The sequence below is a fragment of the Pipistrellus kuhlii genome, unplaced genomic scaffold, assembly GCF_014108245.1.
Source record: "Pipistrellus kuhlii isolate mPipKuh1 unplaced genomic scaffold, mPipKuh1.p scaffold_m20_p_2, whole genome shotgun sequence".
NCBI classification, from domain to species: Eukaryota; Metazoa; Chordata; class Mammalia; order Chiroptera; family Vespertilionidae; genus Pipistrellus; species Pipistrellus kuhlii.
Window position 1 is genome coordinate 100,386,646 of NW_023425515.1, and position 20,842 is coordinate 100,407,487.

General features: G+C 38.4%; 1 protein-coding gene across 12 annotated transcripts in view; it reads left to right on the forward strand.

The window, feature by feature from the left end:
• ATR (ATR serine/threonine kinase) overlaps positions 1–20,842 on the forward strand; it is a 192,446-nt gene that overhangs the window by 67,805 nt on the left and 103,799 nt on the right. For all 12 annotated transcript variants that reach the window (XM_036447780.2, XM_036447781.2, XM_045584129.1 and 9 more), the window contains 3 exons: positions 6,341–6,526; positions 9,016–9,108; positions 12,320–12,450. In XM_036447780.2, coding sequence (XP_036303673.1) covers positions 6,341–6,526; positions 9,016–9,108; positions 12,320–12,450 — 410 coding nt within the window. The remainder of the gene's footprint in view (positions 1–6,340; positions 6,527–9,015; positions 9,109–12,319; positions 12,451–20,842) is intronic.

A 20,842-nucleotide genomic window follows, 5' to 3' on the forward strand; every position in this document is an offset into this window, starting at 1 on the left:
GGTCTAGGCCCTGCCCAGGCCTAAGCCTCTTGGACAGGAGCAGACCCCCAGCTCCTTGCAATCTATGTAGGTGGTCCGGTCATGCACCAGGCCGAAGTGACCCCCTGCTCCCTGCGATCATGATAGGGGCTCTGCTCCTGCCCAGGCCTTACTTCACAGTGACCTGAATGCCTGGATGTTCCTGGGACACAGGCCCTAGGTTCCTAAGTATGCAAATTAACCACTATCTTTTTTGGGTTAATTTGCCTGGTCACTCGGATTGGCTATAGGCGTAGCATAGGTATGGTCAATTTACATGTTTGTCTATTATTAGGTAAGATTAGGTAAGATTTTTCTGTTTCCTTTTCTTTTTCAATCTTTTAGCTTCCTTTATGCTCCCGTGATGCCATTTCCCCCTCCTTTTTCTCCCTTTGTCTTTATATCCCCTCTAAGTATTTGGTCTTGTATCTTTTAATATTCTTTTTATATATTTCTTTTTGCTTTGCTTTTTCTTCTTTTTTCTTCTTAGACCTTCTGTTGTAGCTTTGGGTAGTTTGATTTTCAAGGTGTTTTTGCTCCATCCTATTGTGTCCTCTTCTGTTCTGTTGGCACCTGTATAACAGCTGGCACAGCAAGGTTGGTGTTGAGCCTCACTGTAAGCAAGTCAGAGGGGAGATTCCTCCCACAAAGGGGACATAAATAATCAAGTCCCAATTATAGCAGGAGAGCATAAATAATGCACAGAAGGGGCAATCGTAGAGCATCCAACTAAGGAGTTTAAAGAGACTGCAACACTGGACTCCTTAAGACACTTTCTATATAAGGCCATCCTACAAAGACAGGGAAACAACAGTTCTATCTAGAAACAAATTCAAAGAGACAGGTAAAATGGGGAGACAAAATAACAACCTCCATATGAAAGACAAGGAAGAGTCTTAAAATAAAAATGAAATGGAGCCGGGACCGGTTTGGCTCAATGGATAGAGCGTCAGCTTGGGGACTGAAGGGCCTGGGTTTGATTCCGGTCAAGGGCATGTACCTTGGTTGCGGGCATATCCCCAGTAGGGGGTGTGCAGGAGGCAGCTGATTAGTGACTCTCTCTCATTGATGTTTCTAACTATCTCTCTCCTTTCCTCTTTGTACAAAAATCAATAAAATATATATATAAAAAAAAAATGAAATGGAGGCAAGCAACCTTTCAGACATAGAGTTCAAAGCAACTGTTATAAAGATGCTCAAGGAACTTAATGCAAATTACAGCAGCATGAAAAATATTAGAAACCATGAACAAGAACCAGTCAGAAAAAAATAATATATCTGAGATGAACGCACTGGAATTAATTACAAGTTGATTGGATGAATTAGAGGATTAAATAAGTGATTTGGAGAACGAGAGATAAATAAATACCCAATTAGAGCAGTAAATAGTAATAGGAATTAAAAAGCAAATTTTAGCTTTAGGAAGCTCTGGGGAAAATTATGAAACCTAATAACATCTATATCATAGGAATATCAGAAGGGGATGAATATGAGCAAGAACAGAGAAACTGAAGATATAATGATAGAAAACTAACCCAACTTAGTGAAGGGAAATATTACTTAAGTTCAGGAGGCATTAAAAGTCCCAGTCAAAATGAACCCAAGGAGACCCACTTCTTGACACATAATAAAATGGCAAACGTTAAAGTCAAAGGAATAATCCTAAAGGTATCAAGAGATGGACAGAAAATTACCTACAAAGGAGTTTTTATTAGAATGTCACCTGACTTCTCAATAGAAACACTTCAGGCCACAAGGGATGGCATGGAGTATTCAAAGTAATGATAAACAAAAGCTGAAATCCAAGACTATAATATCCAACAAGGCTTTCAAATAAAATTGGAGGTGAAATAAAAAGCTTTCCAGACAAAATAAAGATTGAAGAATACATTACCACTAAACCAGCAATGCAAGAAATGTGAAAAGAAAAGGAGGGGATCACAGAAATAAAATAATGACAATAAATAAATATGCTATATAATAAAAACAACATGCAAATTGTCTCCTTGACCAGGAGTTCGACTGCTTGTTATGACATGTGCTGACCACCAGGGGGTGGTACGGAACATGGCAGGCATTGGCGATGCAGGACTGCGGTGGTATGATGGAGCAGGTGAATGGGTGATGCCAGGCCAAGGCAGGCGTGAGCGGGGTCCTGATCACCCCTAAGACAGTTACCAGGGCAGGGGTTGGTGCCACTGCCTGGCTCCCAGGTGCTGAGGGAGCCAGGCAGGAGCCCCAGCCCTGACATATTGCCCTGCAGATGGTGACCAGCTGCTGGTAGGCCCTGATTGTTTGATTGGAGCTGGGCCCTGGATTGGGATTGGGAACAGGGATAGGTGGTGGCCAACCTCCCGTGGTGCCAGGCAGGGGAATGTGACCTCTTGCTGGCTACCTGGGGGCAGGAATGATGGGGATGGAAATGCAGTGAGAATGCAGGTTTCTGCCGAGCTTGATCTCACTCCCCCTGCTACCCTTCTCAGGACACCAGGGGCTTGCGCAACAGGGAAGCCCTCACACTCAGGTGCCAGGCACCAATGAGGAGGCTTCCCCGCACCTGTTTGGCCTCTTCCAGTTGAGCCGTGCCACAGCTACTGAGACCACAGGAGCCAATTGGGCTCCCCACTGGTTCATGCAGGAGAGAGTCTGAGAGGCCAGCCAGGTGAGAGTACCGTATGCTGCCCACCCGACTTCTGTACAGCACCTTTGGGCAGTTCAGAGACCTATGCTGCGCCCAGGCCTGTGGTGTCTAGCTGTGCTCACTGCATCTTTGTATGCACTGTGACAGGCGGAGGCGGGTGCTCCGGGAGCCGGGAGCCGGGAGCCGAGGGCCCAGGTGCTGACCAGGGCCAAGAGTTCAGCTGGGACCTGCCCTTACACTCCAGATGCTCAGTGCTTCAATTGCCGGGCAGGCCAAGGAACTGCACCCATACATGAATTTCATGCACTGGGCCACTAGTCAATAATAACTTTAAATATAAATGAATTAAATGGTCCAATCAAAAGATAAAGGGTGACTCAATGGATAAGAAAACATGATCCATATATATAAGTCTACATGAAACCCACCTCAGAACAAAAGATACCAATAGATTGAAAGTAAAAGAATGAAAAAGAATATTCCATGCAAATGGAAAGGAAAAAAAATGCTGGGGGAAGGTATATTCATATCTGACAAATAGACTTCAAAACAAAGGCTATAATAAGATACAAAGAAGGCTAAGTAATACTAAAGGGAATGATTCAACAAGAAAATATAACCTATGTCAGTGTTTCCCAAAGTGTGGTATGCTTACCCCCAGGGGTACGGGAAGAGTTTGGTGAGGGTACACGTTGCACCAGAGTTTGGTGGGGATATGCACTGCACCGGTCTTAGCTGGGCCTAATTCTATGTTCTCATGAGTACGAGGGGTACTCACTGTTACAAAATTATAGAAGGGGTACACATATGTCAAAAGTTTGGGAAACACCTATGTAAACACACATGCATCCAAATAGGAGCACGCAAATATCTTAAAAAAAAGAAACTCTTGATGGACTTTAAGAATATATAGACAGCAATACAGACATAGTAGGCTACTTTAACAGCCACTAACATCACTGTATATATCTATCACTGGATAGATCTTCCAGACAAAAAATCTGCAAGATGAATTAAATGATAACATTAGATCAGATGGATCTAACTGATATTTACAGAACATTTCACCCCAAAGCAAGAAAATATACAATATTCTCAAGCACACATGAAACTTTCTCAATGCTAGAACACAGAGCACAAAATAAATCTATATGAATTCAAGAAGATTCATATAACCAAACATCTCGGATCACAATGGCATGAAGTTAGAAATGAGCTACAATAACACAAAACCTCAAAAACACCCAAATATATGGAACCTAAATTGCAACTTATTAATGTGTGTATTACCAATGCAATCAAGAAAGATATTAAAAATTTCCTGGAAACAAATGAAAATGAATACACAATCATCCAAAACATATGGGACAGAGGAAAGCAATACTCAGAGGGATGTTCATAGCATTACAGGCCAACCTCAAAAACAAGAAAAAGCACTAATAAACTAACCCTATAACTAAACTAGTTGGAAAGAGAACAGGAAGAAAAGCCAGGAGGAAGTATAAGGAAGGAAATAAAGATTGAACTAGAAGTAAAAGACACAGAGATGAAAAGACAGTACGAAGCATCAATGAATCCAAGTGAGCTGGTTCTTTGAAAAAATGAACGATTGAGGAACCATTAGACAAACTCTTCAAGAAACAAAGGGCCTATATAAATAAAATCAGAAAGGAAAGAGATGATGTAACAATGGGCACCACAGAAATTCAAAAAGGATTGTAAGGAAATACTGTGAACAACTATAGGCCAACAAATTAGACAATCTGTGTGAAACGGACAAATTCCTAGTCATAAAAATTTACAAAACTCTATCAGGAAAGTCAGAAAAACTGAATAGGCAAATGACAACTAATGAAATTGGCGCAGTAATTTAAAAACTCCCAGCAAACAAAAGTCCTGGACCAGATAACTTCATAGGCAAGTTCTACCAAACATTCAAAGAACTAACACGTAGCCTACTCAAACTATTCCAGAAAATTCAAGAGGAAGGAACACTTACAAAGTTCTTTTTACGAAGCCGCCATTATCCTAACTCCAAAACCAGATTAAGGCACTCTAAAGAAAGAAAATTATAGTATCCTTAAAAGAAACAGACTGTCAAATTACAGTGGGGAGGGTAGGGAGATATGGGGGAGATAAGAGATCAACCAAAGGACTTGTATGCATGCATATAAGCATAACCAATGGACTAAAAACTCGGGGGGGGGGGGGGGGAGGGCATGGGGCGTAGGGGTGGGGTGGGGATTGGTAAGGTATGTACATATATATAATACCTTTTAAAAAATGAGGGGAAAAAATAAGGTAAAAAAGAAAAAGAAAGAAAATTATAGTATCCTTGATGAAAACAGATGCTAAAATCCACAGCAAAATATTAGCACAATGAATCCAGCAATATATTAAAAACACACCATGATCAAGTGGGTTTTATTCTGGGGATGCAAGACTGGTACAATTTTGGCAAATCAGTCAATGTGATATAATAGAAACATGATGAAAGATAAAATCCACATGATCATATAAATAAATACAGAAAAAGCATTTGACAAAATCCAGCACCCTTTTTTGATAAAAACTCTTACCAAAGTGGGAATAAAGGGATCATACCTCAATAAAGGCCATATATGACAAACCTGTAGGTACATCATACTCAATGAGCAAAAACTAAAAATTTCCCTTAAGAACAGGAACAGGCAAAGATGTCCATTTTCAACGCTCTTAGCATAGAACTGAAAGTCCTAGGCATGGTGATCAGACAAGAAGAGATATAAGGCATCCAAGTTGGAAAGGAGGAAATGAAAATGTAATTATTCACAGATGTCATGTTTATGAGACTACATGGTAACAGGAGAGCCTGTACAATATGTATATGTGACTTTAAGTATTTCCTATGATGTTAATTTATTTCATGTAAATAATGATATGCCAGCAATCAATCTCTTTCCACATGAGAATTATTGAATATTGGGTATATTTATTAATTTTGAGAAAAAAATCATCATAGAGGTGAGATGATAATGAAATATTTATATAGTGCTTACTACATGTCAGAAACTTTAATAAACAACTTGTTTCATTTCATTCACTGTTACCTAATAAGATAAAGATACTAATGTTTTTCCTTTTTTTTTTTTTTTTGGTAAGGAAACTAAGGCAGAGAGAGGTCAGATGAGGTAACTTATTCAAGTCACAGCACAACTAATAAGAGACAAACTTGGAATTCAAATCCCAGCAGTCTGACTAGAAAGGCTGTGCTCTAAGCCACTGTACTATATTTCTTCTTGGGAATTATGTGCATATGAATAATGAGTTAATGGAATTTAAAGCCTTATAAAAAACTAGGATTTAGTTTTTAAATTTTATTTCCAAATCTGATAATTTATCTTCATTACCTATAGCCTACAGGAGACAACCATGATAGAACAAGATTAGAATAATTTCCCATGGCCTTTATCTTTAAAATGTCACAAACAAGTCTGAGGAATCATTCAGCATCTTGTTTCTATAGCTGGACAACTCAGATCTTTATCCATTGCCTTTTAAAAATATCATCAGTAAATCTTACCACTTGATCTAGAGTTCTTAACTTACTAATAGTATATTAAGAAATCAATGTACTTATTTTCAGGATATTAGTATGGAGAAAAGTTTTTAAATTTTTAAAAAACTGTATCTTTGGATTAGAATGAAACAGAAATTGAACTGGGGAGCCTGTTGAGACAAGATTTCCAAGGATTGCATAATGAATTATTGCTACGGATTGGAGAAAACTACCAAAAGGTTTTCAATGGTTTGTCAATCCTTGCCTCATTTGCATCTAGTGATGATCCTTATCAGGGCCCAAGAGATAGCATATCACCTGAACAAATGGTAAGAAATATGTTTTTGTTTTGTTTTTTTCCTTTTTGTAGCTTAATGATGATACTGGAAAAAATATTTGTTTTGTGCATTTTTTAAAAATTAAATTGGGTGTTTTATTTTTGAAAAGATTGATATTTAAATTGATCACAGCAAGGCATTAACAATATATATTGGCATTGAAAATTTGACATTTTCAACTGATTTTAGATTTTATTTTTTCACTGGGTAAAATGTTTATTTGTCTCTTCACTACTTATGAACTGTAGGTTGGAATACATTTGTATCTCCCCTGAACTACCCCTTTCTTAGAACAACATTTTAAAACCTTATCTAACTATATTTAAATTCACTGTTGGGTGTAAGGGAACTTACAGGATATGTTAATCTTTTCATCTTTTCCTATCTTAAATTTGTGTCTGAAGTCACTTTACTATTTTATGTTTTCATCTAAAAACATATAAATCCTTAGGCTTACTATGTTTTTCCTTTTGATTGCCCTCCTTCCTTCAAGAGACTCTCAGGATAATCAGCAATATGTCTTGAGAGGTTTCTATCTCTGCTTTCTCCTTTTCCATTCATTCTTTAGCCCATTCTAGTTTGACTCTGTTCTCATTATTCTCCTTAAATTCTTCTTGCCAAAGTCAAAAATAGTCTTTCTACTGTCAAATCCAGTAGTTACTTTTCCTTCCTTATTTTATTCAATTTTTCCGTAGCATTCAATGCAACTTACCATCCTTTTCTATGTGGCATCTATGATATCACATTTTCAGTTTTACTTTATTATTGACACCGTTACAGATGTCTCCATTCCTGTCCCCATCCTCCCTTTGCCCACCTGCCCTTTTCCCTCTGGCCATCACCACATTGTTGTCTGTGTCTATGAAATTATGTATATATTAGAGGCCCGATGCATGAAATTCGTTTAACAAATCAACAAATGACAAATGATGGAGAGGATGTGGAGAAAAGGGAACCCTTGTGCACTGTTGGTGGGAATGCAGACTGGTGCAGCCACTGTGGAAAACAGTATGGCGTTACCTCAAAAATTTAAAAATGGCACTGCCATTTGACCCAGTAATCCCACTTCTAGGAATATATCCCAAGAAAACAGAAACACCAATCAGAAAGGATATATGCACCCCTATGTTTATAGCAACACAATTTACCATAGCTAAGTTTTGGAAACAGCCTAAATGCCCATCAGCAGATGAGTGGATCAGAAAACTGGTACATATACACAATGGAATACTATGCTGCTATAAAAAAAAAAAAAGGAATTCTCACCATTTGTAGCAGCATGGATGGAACTGGAGAGCATTATACTAAGTGAAATAAGCCAGTCAATAAAAGAAAAATACCACATGATCTCACTCATTTATGGATAATGAACATTATAACTTGATTAACAAAAAGATAGATACAGAGGTAGAGGAGCATCAAACAGACTGTCAAATTACAGTGGGAAGGCAGGGGGATGGGAGGGGTAAGAGGTCATTTGAAGGACTTGTGTGCATTCATATTAGCATAACCAGCGGGTGCAAGACACTGGGAGTGGAGGTGGGGTCTGGGGGGTGTTGAGGGCATGTGCTGGGTGGTAGGGGAAGGTAGGGGAAGGTCAGTGGGAGATAAAAGATATGTGTACTACTATTTGTAATACTTTAAATAATAAAAAAAGAAGACAATGCTTTGCATTTGGTGGGATCAGGAAGGTGTGGTGTATTATGAGCTTCTAAAACCAGGTGAAACTGTTAATACTGATTGCTACCCATAATAATCAATTTGAACCACGCTTTGATCATGAAATGACCAGAATGGACCAGAAGACATGGCAAAGTAATTTTGCTTCATGATGATGCACCATCACACACTCCAAAACCAGTTAAAGACATGTTAAAAGATCTTATCTGGGAAGTATTAACTCACCTGCCATATTCACCAAACCTTGTTCCTTCAGATTACCACTTGTTTAGATTGATGGTACATGCACTTTCTGAGCAGCAACTCAAAGCATACAAAGAAGTGGAATTAGTGAATTATTCCTTTACCACTATTACCTCGGGATATTGACCCCTATGTCACACCATGGTTCTGGCAGGATACCTTCCCCCCCCCCCCTCCCCCCAGCTTAGCTCTACATGCTCTAGAATGGCAGTCGTCTTTCCTAGTTTTCTCAAGATAAATGTCCTCTCCACTCTGGATCCTGATATGAATCAGATCCTGAGGATTCCACCCCAGCTCAGTCCAGATTTCAAAAGCTTATTTTCTTGTACAGTACTATTTAATCATGTTTTGTAATGGTGATTATAAATTAGTTTCATGAATTTAAAAAATACTAAGTGTGAAAATAATAAGCATTTTTTGAGAAACTTAATTCACCAAGTATTTATTTCTGTTACTCTAATAGGCAAAACTGAAATTATGTTAAGTAATTTATTGGTTTATAAAATTTGATCTGTATAAAATTTACATAATTACCTGTTTGTTTATTTTTCCCTTAGGCTGATTATTTGCAACCCAAGTTGTTGGGCATTTTGGCTTTTTTTAACATGCAGTTACTGAGCTCCAGTGTTGGCATTGAAGATAAGAAAATGGTAGGTAGTGATAGTTGAGTTGTAATGTGTTGGAATAGAACTCATGTAGAATGTGCAGGAGACATGATTTTTGCTACTACCTACAAACATTGAAAGATAAGAAATAATGAAATGTGATATTTTATATTACTAAAAAACTTGTGTAAGCTTTTGGGTAGTTTAAAAAAAGGAATTATATTATTTGCAGTTCTTTTTTAAATACAGGACAGAAAACCCAAAACCCAAACCCAATTGGCTTACTGAAATTTGTTGGCTCTGTAACTAAAAGTAGAGAGATAATATAGCTTCAGGTATTGGTTGACTTTGGATACAGTGTTCTAAATCAGTTGCTTTCTTTTTATTCTATTTTTAAAAATTTTTTAATGTTGACATTACAGTTGTCCCCCCTTTTACCATCCTCCATCTCCCTTCTCCCCTTCCCTTGGCCTTCACCAAATTATTGTCTGTGTCAGAGTATGAATATATATGTTGTTTAGTTAAATCTCTTCACTTTCTTTATCCAATCACTCCACCCCCCTCCCCTTTGGTACAGGCAAGTCTGTTTCATAGTGTTCATGTTTCCAGTTGCATTTTGTTCATCAGATTATTTTATTCATTAAATTTCACACATAAGTGAGATCATATGGTGTCTTTCTCTGACTGGGTTATGTCATTTAACATAATATTCTCCAGGCTCATCCATGCTGTCACAAAAAGTAAGAGTTCCTTCTTTTTTACAGCTTTAGCTCAAATATCCCTGGATTGGTTCTATGCTCAAGTGCCAGGTGTTGGTGCCAACACTTTCAGGCTCACCTAATCACAGCATTTAGCTCAGTGGGAAAAAAGAGACCAACAGTCACTGATAGCTTAAAAAAAGATTGCATAATTGAATTTATTGCCCACATCGGTCTGATGTGGCTCATGGTCCATGCTGTTTTTGAATAACAAAAATGCTGGGTTATCTACAGTAAGTAAAGTAGCATTAGTTACTTGTCAGTTTATGTTTAAATGTATTTGACACAATATAGTTTCATTATGATTGCTGACCACTGGACATTTTTGTGCATAAATTAGGATAGAAGTTAAATAATGATTTGTTTTCTATCTGAAGTCAATAAAATTATAGTAAAAATTTATGAATAGCATTTTATTTCTGTCTATATTACCCTTCTCTTAATAACCTTAAGGAGCCAAAACATGATAAAATAAAATAAAATAAAAACATGATAAAATATTAAACTATGAATTTAAGCAACTAGTACTCATTCTTTGGTGTTAACTGATAAATTTAATCCCCCAAACTTCTAGTTCATCTGTATGGAATCTTTGTTATGGTTATCCCAAGTGAGAGCATCTCAAATCTAAGAAAACTAGAATTTTTTTTTTTTAAACCACAAAGAGCTTGCATGTTTTGGCATATAGTTAAGGTCATTTAGAGAGTTTTTTTACCCCTTCATTAGAAACTGGAGTTGTTGATACAAGTCTTATTATGTGTTTCACACACAATGGAATGTGTATTATTTTCTGGATATGTTACCAGCTACTTATTTTACTAAATTCAGAGCATCTTGAACTTAGCACCATTATGACAAAAATGCATGTACTATATAGCAGTTTGGGATGGATTTGTAGAAAATTATATATACATACAAGAGGCCGAGTGCATGAAATTCGTGCACGGGGGTGGGGTGGGGGGGAGAATTATCCCTCAACCCAACCTGCATCCTCATCAATCTCAAACATCCCTATCAGAATCCAGGACTGCTGGCTCCCAATTGTCCGCCTGCCTGCCTGATTGCTCCTAACCACTTCTGCCTACCACCCTGCTAACCTCATAACCGCTCCCCGGCCAGCCTGATTGACCCTAACTGCCCTCCCCTGCCAGTCTGGTCACCTCTAACTGCTGTCCCCAAACTGCCCTCCCCTGTAGGTCTGGTTCCCCTAACAGCCTCCCCTGCTGGCCTGCTCACCCCTAACTGCAATCCCCTGCTGGTCTGGTTCCCCCCAACTGTCCTCCCTGGTAGGCCTGGTCCCCCCAACTATCCTCCCCTGCATGCCTGGTCCACCCCAACCACCCTCCCCTGCAGGCCTGGTGCCCCCCCATAACTTCCCTCCCTTGCAGGCCTGGTTCTCCCCCCCACAACTGCCCTCCACTGGAGGCCTTGTTCCCCCCAACTGCCCTCCCCTAAATGCCTGATCACCACCAACTGCCATCTACTGCAGGCCTCATTCCCCCCAACTGTCCTCCCCTGTAGGCCTTGTACCCCCCCAACTGCCCTTTCTTTCAGGCCTGGTCCCTTTCAACTGCCCTCCCCTGCTGGCCATCTTGTGACGGTCATCTTGTGCCACATGTGGGCGGCGATCTTGTGTGTTGGAGTGATGGTCAATTTGCATATTACTCTTATTACAGTAGATGGGATACTGTATGTTTCAATCCTCATGTGGGGATATTTTTTTAATTTTTATTTTCTGAAGAGAGGAAGAGAGAGAAATGTTGGAGGAGAGAGATAAACATAGATCAGTTGCTTCTCGTATGTATCCTGACTGGGGATCGAACCCATAGCCTTTTTTGGTGTAAGGAATGATGTTCCAACTAACTGAGCCACCAGGCCAGGACAGATACTATCTTACCTAATAAAAGAGAAACATGCAAATTAGCCATCACTCTGCTATACCCATAGCCAATCAGAGTGAGTATGCAAATTAATCTAACCAAGATGGAGGTTATTTTGCATATTCAGACTCACAGATGCGTGAAGCCTGCTATGAGGGGAAGGGGGGCAGTGGAGGGAGCTACTGGAGTGATGCTCCAGACAGAAGCAAGGACTTGGCTGGTTCTGGGCGCCTGGGGAGCAGGGACTTGCTGGCTCCCTGGCGAGCTGGGAGCAGGGACATGCCGGCTCCTGGAGTGCCCTGTGCAGCTGGGAGTGAAGCCAGGGCCTCTAGTATTCTTAATAAATTTGGACATCACTGGCTAGGAGACCAGCAGGCCTAAAATAACAAATCACCTTCCAGGGAAAGAACATAGAAAACAGAACTCATAGTTTTCAAACTCTTAATTCCTACATAAGATGTTGGACAAAATGAACTGGACAACATTTATTAGACCTTGTGTTAACAGAGAATATCTAACTACTCCAAGATTAGAGAGGGATGTAGTTGTCTTTACTGCTCATCTCCTCCTGTCCTGACAAAATGAACTGTTTATGTTAAAGTCCTACTTACTTTTTAGGCCTTGAATAGTTTGATGTCCTTGATGAAATTGATGGGACCCAAACATGTCAGTTCTGTGCGGGTGAAGATGATGACCACACTGAGATCTGGTCTTCGATTTAAGGATGATTTTCCTGAGTTGTGTTGCAGGTAAGTAACTGCCTTAATTTATTAGATTTTGTTTTACATTTCACAGGAGTACTAACTTGAATCCTTATCTCCTTGAGGGAAATTGGGTTCAAACCATAAATAATTAAGATAGGTAGTCAATTTGTATTGAAAAGGGAATGTGTTTACGTACTTCTTTAAAAACATTTTACTGTGAAATGTTGTAAATACTGAAACAGAATAATATAGTGAATTTCTCTATATACATGTTTTTTAACTCAGCAGTTGTCAACATTGCTTATCTATAATAATAAAAGTGTAACATGCTAATTGTACTGGATGTCCTTCTGGATTAAGCTGGGGTTGCAAGGGAAATCTGTGTCCCTGGTGGCTGCCTGTGGCCGGAGGGAAGCCCAGGTCCTTGGTGCCAGAGGGAATATGGTGCTGGCAGCTAGGGAAAGGAAGGCCTATTTTTGCACAAATTTTGTGTAACAGTCCTCTAGTCTATAATAAAAGTGTAATATGAAAATTGGCCAAACAGTGGAACAACTAACTGTCTGGACCACCTTCTGGACGAAGCTGGGTCTGTGAGGTCCAGCCAAAGTGGTTAGGGCTGCGAAGAAGCAGCCAAGGCAGTCTGAGCTGCAATAGTCTACCCTTGCATGAATTTCATGCATTGGGCCTCTTGTCTGTTATAATATTTCACCTCCGCTATTTTTATTGTTAGTTGGAATGTTTTAAAGAAAACCCCAGTATCACATAATAGTTCTTGTAAATACCTCAAATGTAACCATAATGAATTGTTGTACCAAGTAGTAGGAATTCCTTAATATCATCTGAACTTAATCTATATTTAGATTTCCTCAATTGTCTCAAAGAGTTTTTTCCTCCAAATGTTGGTTTGTTTGAATCAGAATCCATATAAGGTACACATGTCAAACATTTAGTTGTTTAGTTCAGCCCTTTAAGTATTTTAAAAAATATATATTTTATTGATTTTTTACAGAGAGGAAGGGAGATAGAGAGTTAGAAACATCGATGAGAGAGAGTCATCGATCAGCTTACTCTTGCACACCCCCTACTGGGGATATGCCTGCAACCAAGGTACATGCCCTTGACCAGAATCGAACCCGGGACCCTTGAGTCCTCAGGCCGACACTCTATCCACTGAGCCAAACTGGTTCGGCCTTTAAGTTTTTCTTATATTTACCTATTAAGTCCCCTCCCCACACTACTTTATAGGCCATTGAGATTTGCAGGGTTTGATTGATTGCTAACTAATTTAAATACTACTGCTGCAGTTAGACTACTGAGTGCAGTTTAAGCTTATGTTTATATGTACTTACATTATAATTTACTATAGATGTACAGTCAAAATAATATGTTTTGAAGTCATGTGAAGTAACTTTTCTGAATGCAGGTACCACTAATGATTTTGTTAGATTAATTTATTTCAGTTTGCTTAAAATTTTTGGAAATTGCTTTTTTTTTCTTTTCATTTTTTATTAAGGTATAATATGTGTACATACCTTACCATTGCTCTCCCCCAATCCCACTCCCATACATGCCCTCACCCCCCAGAGTTTTGTGTCCATTGATTATGCTTCTATGCATGCACACAAGTCTTTCGGTTAATCTCTTATCTCCCCCACCTCACCCTAAACTTCCCACTGTAATTTGACATTTTGTTTGATATTTTACTGTCTTTGTATGTATTTTTTTGTTCAACAGTTTATAATTTTCTTTATTATCCATAAATGAGTGAGATCATGTGGTATTTTTCTTTCATTGACTAGTGGTAAGAATTCCTTCTTTTTGTGGCAGCATAGTATTCCATTGTATAGATGTACCATCGTTTTCTGATCCAATCATCTGCTGACAAGCACCTAGGCTGATTCCAAATCTTGGCTATTGTACATTGTACTGCTATGAACATAGGGATGCATATATTCTTTTTGATTGGTGTTTCTAGTTTCTTTTGATATATTCCTAGGAATGGGATTACTGGGTCAAATGGGAGTTCCATTTTCAGTTTTTTGAGGAAACTCCATACTGTTCTCCACAGTGGCTGCACCACTCTACAGTGCACAAGTGTTCCTTTTTTTTTGCATCCTCGCCAGCACTTGTCATTTGTTGATTTGTTCATGATAGCCATTCTGACAGGTGTGAGATGGTACTGCATTGTTGTTTTAATTTTCATCTCTCGGATAAGTAGTGACTTTGAGCATGTTTTCATGTGTCTCTTGGCCTTCCTTCTGTCTTCCTTTGAAAAGATTCTATTTAGGTCCGTTGCCATTTCTTTATTGGATCATTTATCTTCCTTTTATTAAGTTGTATAAGCTGCCTGTAGATGTTGGAGATTAAACTTTTATTAGTGATAACATTTGCAAATATTTCCTCCTATACAGTGGGCTTTCAAGATGTTTTGTTGATGGTTTCTTTTACTGTGAAAAAGCTTTTTATTTTGATGTAGTCCCATTTGTTTATTTTATCTTTATCTTCCATTGCCCTAGGGGCAGTATCAGTGAAGAAGTTCTTTTGGCATTTGTCTGAGATTTTGCTGCTTGTGGATTTCTCTAGTATTTTTATGGTTTCCCATCTTATGTTTAAGTCCTGTATCCATTTTGAGTTTATTTTTGTATATGTGTAAGTTGGTGATCTAGTTTCATTCTTTTGCATGTATCTGTCCAATTTTTTCAACACCATTTATTGAAGAGACTGTCTTGACTCTATTGTATGTTCGTGCCACCTTTGTCAAATATTAATTGAGCATAGTGATTTGGGTTGATATCTGGAATTGGTAAACAGGGAGAAGAAAAAATAAGGAAAAAAAAAAACAAAAACAAAAAGAGAAAGGGAGAGAGAGACAAGAAATAGACTATGGGAGAAAAGGGGAACAAACTATATATATGGGGCAGGAATTTCAACAGAACAACCACTAACCCCAGCAAATGCTGGCAACAGTACCTGGAGAATAATACAATCTACACCCCCACTAAATCCAGCAAAGGAAGGGAAAACAGAAGTAAAAAACAAACGAACAAAAACAAAGCAAATAAAAAAATACCAAGCAACAGCAACTACAAAAGAATAAGCAAAATACTCTCACTAAAAAACATAAAAATACAATATAATCAACATTCACACAAACAGCATCAAAAGGACAGAGAGGAAAACAATTATTTATTTATTTATTTATTGCTAGTTAATACAGCTCAGAGAGTGGTGTATATGCACTTGGCACAGGGGATTGGAAATTAGATATATAAGTACGGTAGAAATTTTAGCAGGGGGGAGACAGAGTTGGGAAAATCTAAAGCAGGAAAGGGTTAAGATAAACAGGATAGCAAAAAGGGGGAAGGTTAGGAAGAGAGTGATGGTGTAAAGGTCATGTTGAGATAGGGTAAACAATGCTAAAGGAGAAATGGAGATAGAATGGACACTAATTCCAATGTAAAATAAAGAGAAAATAAAATAGCACTTAAAAATAAAAGTTAAAATAGCAGTAGCAATAATGCTGATTGAACCTAAAAATGTAATAATTAAAAAGTTAAAATCAAGTGAGGAAAAATGGAAAAAATTGGTTTCTTAAGTAAAAGATGCAAAAACTGAAAATAAAATAAAAAATAAAAAAATTAGCATAAACTGTGTGTAGTTGTGAAGGCCATTCACTTCTGTTATTCTGTTCTCAGTCCAGACAGTATTGCAGTTCCCGGTTTTCCACTGCACCTCAGTGTTGTAAACTAGTCCTTAATTTTAAGATGGTAATTTCTTAATTTCTTGGTTTTTGATTAAATAAAACTAGTAATAAACACAGTCAGTTTGTACTCCAGCCCCTAGGTGGCAGTGTTTCTGGATTGACGTCCTCATCTTTTTGGGTGCTCTAGCCTTCTTTTTTTATGGCACTCAATACCGTGTTTGTTTGTTTTTTGTTTGTTTTGTTTTGTTTTTTTGCCTGGGAGCTGCATCCCAAATTATTTCTCCCCGCTCTGCTTCTCCGCTTCCAGAAAAGCTCTTTCCCCCTGTCTTATCTCAGGGCCAGCCAATCTGGGTGGTCCCTCCTTTGTAATCAGAAACAAAGGGTTGTAGGGGAACCAACCTGTGTGTACAATGGACCAGCCTGCATGCACTTACAAACAGACTGCATACCTTTCTAACTCCTATGTTCTCCCTCCATGTCTGAACAGAATGGGTTGTTCCCTAGAGAACCCTACTATTAGCAACCTTGGGGACCCCCGTCCACTCTCTCAAATCAAGCCAGACCGCAGGGGGCTTTTGTGGGCACAGATTTCCAAGGTCCCAGCGCGTCTCTGCAGCCACAGTGGTTGCAGCCTCTGCAGCTGCTGCTTTCGCTGCTGGGACACAGACACACCGTGTTATCCCTGGCAAAATCCAACCTTTCTGTGGAATCCACGTGTCCGCACTGGTCGGGGCCCCATAGCTTGCTCCGTGGTCTCCACAGTTGTGGTCTTTTCAGGTCTCAGATAAGATCCTCAGTTGCAGCTCTGCTGTGGTTGTGAGAGACAGCACGTACAAGTGTTCACCTTGCCGCCATCTTCCAACATCTGTCCTGGGTTGATATTTGTATTCTGTATTCTATTATATTGATCTATATGTCTTTTCTTGTGTCAGTACCATGCTGTTTTTTGTTTTTCTTTAAAAAAATATATATATTTCATTGATTTTTTACAGAGAAGAAGGGAGAGAGATAGTTAGAAACATCGATGAGAGAGAATTATTGATCAGCTGCCTCCTGCACGCCTCCCACTGGGGATGTGCCTGTAACCAAAGCACATGCCATTGACCAGAATCAAACCCGGGACCCTTCAGTCCATAGGCCGACGCTCTATCCACTGAGCCAAACCTGTTTCGGCAGTACCATGTTTTTTTGAGAATAGTTGTTTTGTAATACAGCTTGAAATCTGGTATTGAGTTCCCTCCTACTTTGTTCTTTCTCAGGATTGTTGTGGCTATTTAGGGTCATTTTTATTCCAGATGAATTTTTGAAGACTTCTTTGTAGGTCTGTGAAGTATGCCATTGGTATTTTAATGGGTAGTGCTTTGAATCTATTTATTGCTTTGGGTAGTATGCACATTTCCATGAACATGGTATATTCTTCCATCTTTTTATGTCTTTCTCTATCTCTTTTTTTTTTTCACAGTCCTGTAGTTTTCCTGCATATAGGTCTTTTACCTACATAGTTAAGTTTATTCCTAGGTATCTTAATTTTTTTGGTGCAATGATAAATGGGATTGCTTTTTTAGTCTCTCTGTCTGTAAATTCACAATTGGTGTATAGAAAGGCCATAGATTTCTTGGCATTAATTTTGTATCCTGCTACATTTCCGAATTCATTTATTAAGTCTATTATTAGTTTTTTGATGGAGTCTTTTGGGTTTTTTATGTACAATATCATGTCATCTGCAAATAAGGACAGTTTTACTTCTTTTCCAATTTGGATGCCTTGTATTTCTTCTTCTTGTCTAATTGCAATGGGTAATAATACTTCCAGTACTATGTCAAACAGGAGTGGTGAGAGTAGGCATCCCTGTCTTTTCCTGTTTTTAGGGGAAATGGGTTTAGTTTTTTTCCCATTGTATATGATATTGGTTGTGGGTTGTCATATATATGGCTTTTATTATGTAGAGGTATGATCCTTCTATTCCCACCTTGTTGAGAGTTTTTATCAGGAAAGATTGTTGGATTTTTGCAAATGCTTTTTCTGCATCACTTGATGTCACTATGTGATTTTTATCTCTCAGTTTATGTGATATATCACGTTTATTGATTTGTGGAAATTGTATCATCCTTGCATTCCTGGGATAAATCCTACTTGGTCATGGTGTATGATCTTTCTGATGTACTGCTGGAACCAATTTGCTAGAATTTTGTTGAGGATTTTGGCATCTTTGTTCATGAGGGATATTGGCCTGCACTCTTTTCTTTTTCTTTAAAATATATATATATATATATATATATATATATATATATATATATATATATTATTGATTTTTACAGAGAAGAAGTGAAAGTGATAGAGAGTTAGAAACATCGATGAGAGAGAAACATCGATCAGCTGCCTTCTGCACAACCCTACTGGGGATGTGCCTGCAACCAAGATACATGCCCTTTACCGGAACCAAATCTGGGACCCTTCAGTCCACAGGCTGACTCTCTATCCACTGAGCCAAACTGGTTAGGGCTGTAGTTCTCTTTCATTGTGTTGTCTTTATCTGGCTTTGGTATTAGCGTGATGCTGGCTTCATAGAAGGAGCTTGGAAGTCTTCCTTCCTCTTGAATTTTTAGGAATAGCCTGAGGAGTATAGGTTTTAGTTCTTCCTTGAATGTTTGGCAAAACTCTCCTGTGAAACCATCTGGCCCTGGGCTTTTGTTTGCTGGAAGCTTTCTGATGACTGCTTCAATTTCATCCATAGTTTCTGGCCTATTGAGCTGTTTGGATTCTTCCGGATTGAGTTTTGGAAGGTTATATTTTTCCAGGAATCTGTCCATTTCCTCCAGGTTGTCCATTTTGTTCAAGTAGAGTTGGTCCTAGTATTTTGTAACAATCCTTTGCATTTCCGCAGGGTATGTTGTTATTTCACCTCTTCCATTTTTGATGTTGCTTATTTGATTCCTCTCTTTGTTTCTTGGTTAGCCTGGCTAGAGTTTCATCAATCTTGTTTATCCTTTCAAAGAACCAGCTCAGGTTTTGTTCATCTTTTGTATCGTTTCGTTGGTCTCTATGTCGTTTATCTCTGCTCTGATCTCAATTATTTCCTTTCTTCTGCTTACACTGGGCTTTTTTGTTGCTCTCTAACTGTTTGAGTTGTAGGGTTAAGTAATTTATTACCATTGTTTTTTTGTTTTTTGCAGTAGGCTTGTAGAGCTATGAACTTCCCTCTCAAAACTGCTTTTGCTGTGACCCATAGATTTTGGATTGTTGTGTTTTTATTGTCGTTTGTTGTCAGGATTTTTTTTTATTTCTTCCTTGATCTCTGTGGTAACCCAGTCATTGTTTAATAGCATGCTGTTTAGTCTCCATGTGTTTGATTTCTTTGGATTGTTTTTATTGTAGTTGATTTCCAACTTTATATCACTGTGATCTGAGAGGATGCTTGATATGATTTCTATCTTCTTGAATTTGGAATGACTTTGCCTATGTGTTAACATATGGTCTATCTTTGAAAATGACCCATGTACACTTGAGAAGAATGTATATTCTGTGGCTTTGGGGTGAAATTTTCTGAAGATGTCAATTTCATCTGATCTAGTGAGTCATTTAGGATTGATATTTCTTTGCTGATTTTTTGTTTAGAGGCTTTGTCCAATGGTGATAGTGGGGTGTCAAAATCGCCTACTATGATTGTATTGCTGTTAATCTCTCCCTTGATATCCTCCAGGAGGATTTATTTATTTATTTATTTATTTATTTATTTATTCATTCATTCATTCATTTATTTTTTTTTTAATGTATTTGGGTGCTCCTATATTGGATGTGTATATGTTTATCAGAGTTATTTCTTCTTGTTGGATTGCTCCCTTTAGTCTTATGAAGTGGCCTTCCTTATCTCTTGTTATATCCTTCCCTTTGAGATCTAATTTGTCAGAGTAAGTATTGATATCCCATCTCTTTTTTCTCATTTCCATTCACCTGGAAAACCTTTTTCCTTATCTTCATCGTCGGTTTGTGTGCCTATTTTTTTTCTGAGGTGGGTTTCTTGTAGACAGTAGATACATGGGCCTTGTTTTCTTATCCAGTCCGTTACTCTATATCTTTTGATTGGAGGCATTTAATTCATTTACATTTAAAGTTATTACTGATAAGTACTCATTTGTCGCCATTTTTATTCTATACCCCTGTGTTTCTTCTTCGCTGCCTATTTCTTTTTCTTTTTTTAAAATTTTATTTACTGCACACCCTTTAGCATTTCTTGCATTGCTGATTTGGTGGTGATAAATTCCCTTAGTCCTTTTTTTTTTTTTTTTTTTGAAATATATTTTATTGATTTTGTACAGAGAGGAAGGGAGAGAGAGAGGTAGAAACATCGATGAGAGAGAGTCATCGATCAGCTGCCTCTTGCACACCCCCTACTGGGGATATGCCCGCAACCAAGGTACATGCCCTTGACCGGAATCGAACCCGGGAACTTTCAGTCCCCAAGCCGACGCTCTATCCATTGAGCCAAACCGGTTTCGGCCCTTAGTCCTTTTTTGTCTGTGAAGCTCCTGATTTCACCTTCAATTTTGATTGATAGCCTTGCTGGGTACATTATTTTTGGATTCAGACCCTTCTTTGGCATGACTTTGTATATTTCATCCCATTCCCTTCTGTCCTGATGAGTGTCTGTAGAGAAATTAGTTGCTAGTCCGATGGGGGATCCTTTGTATGTAACTTTGTGTCTCTCTCTGGCTGCTTTTAAGATTCTTACTTTGT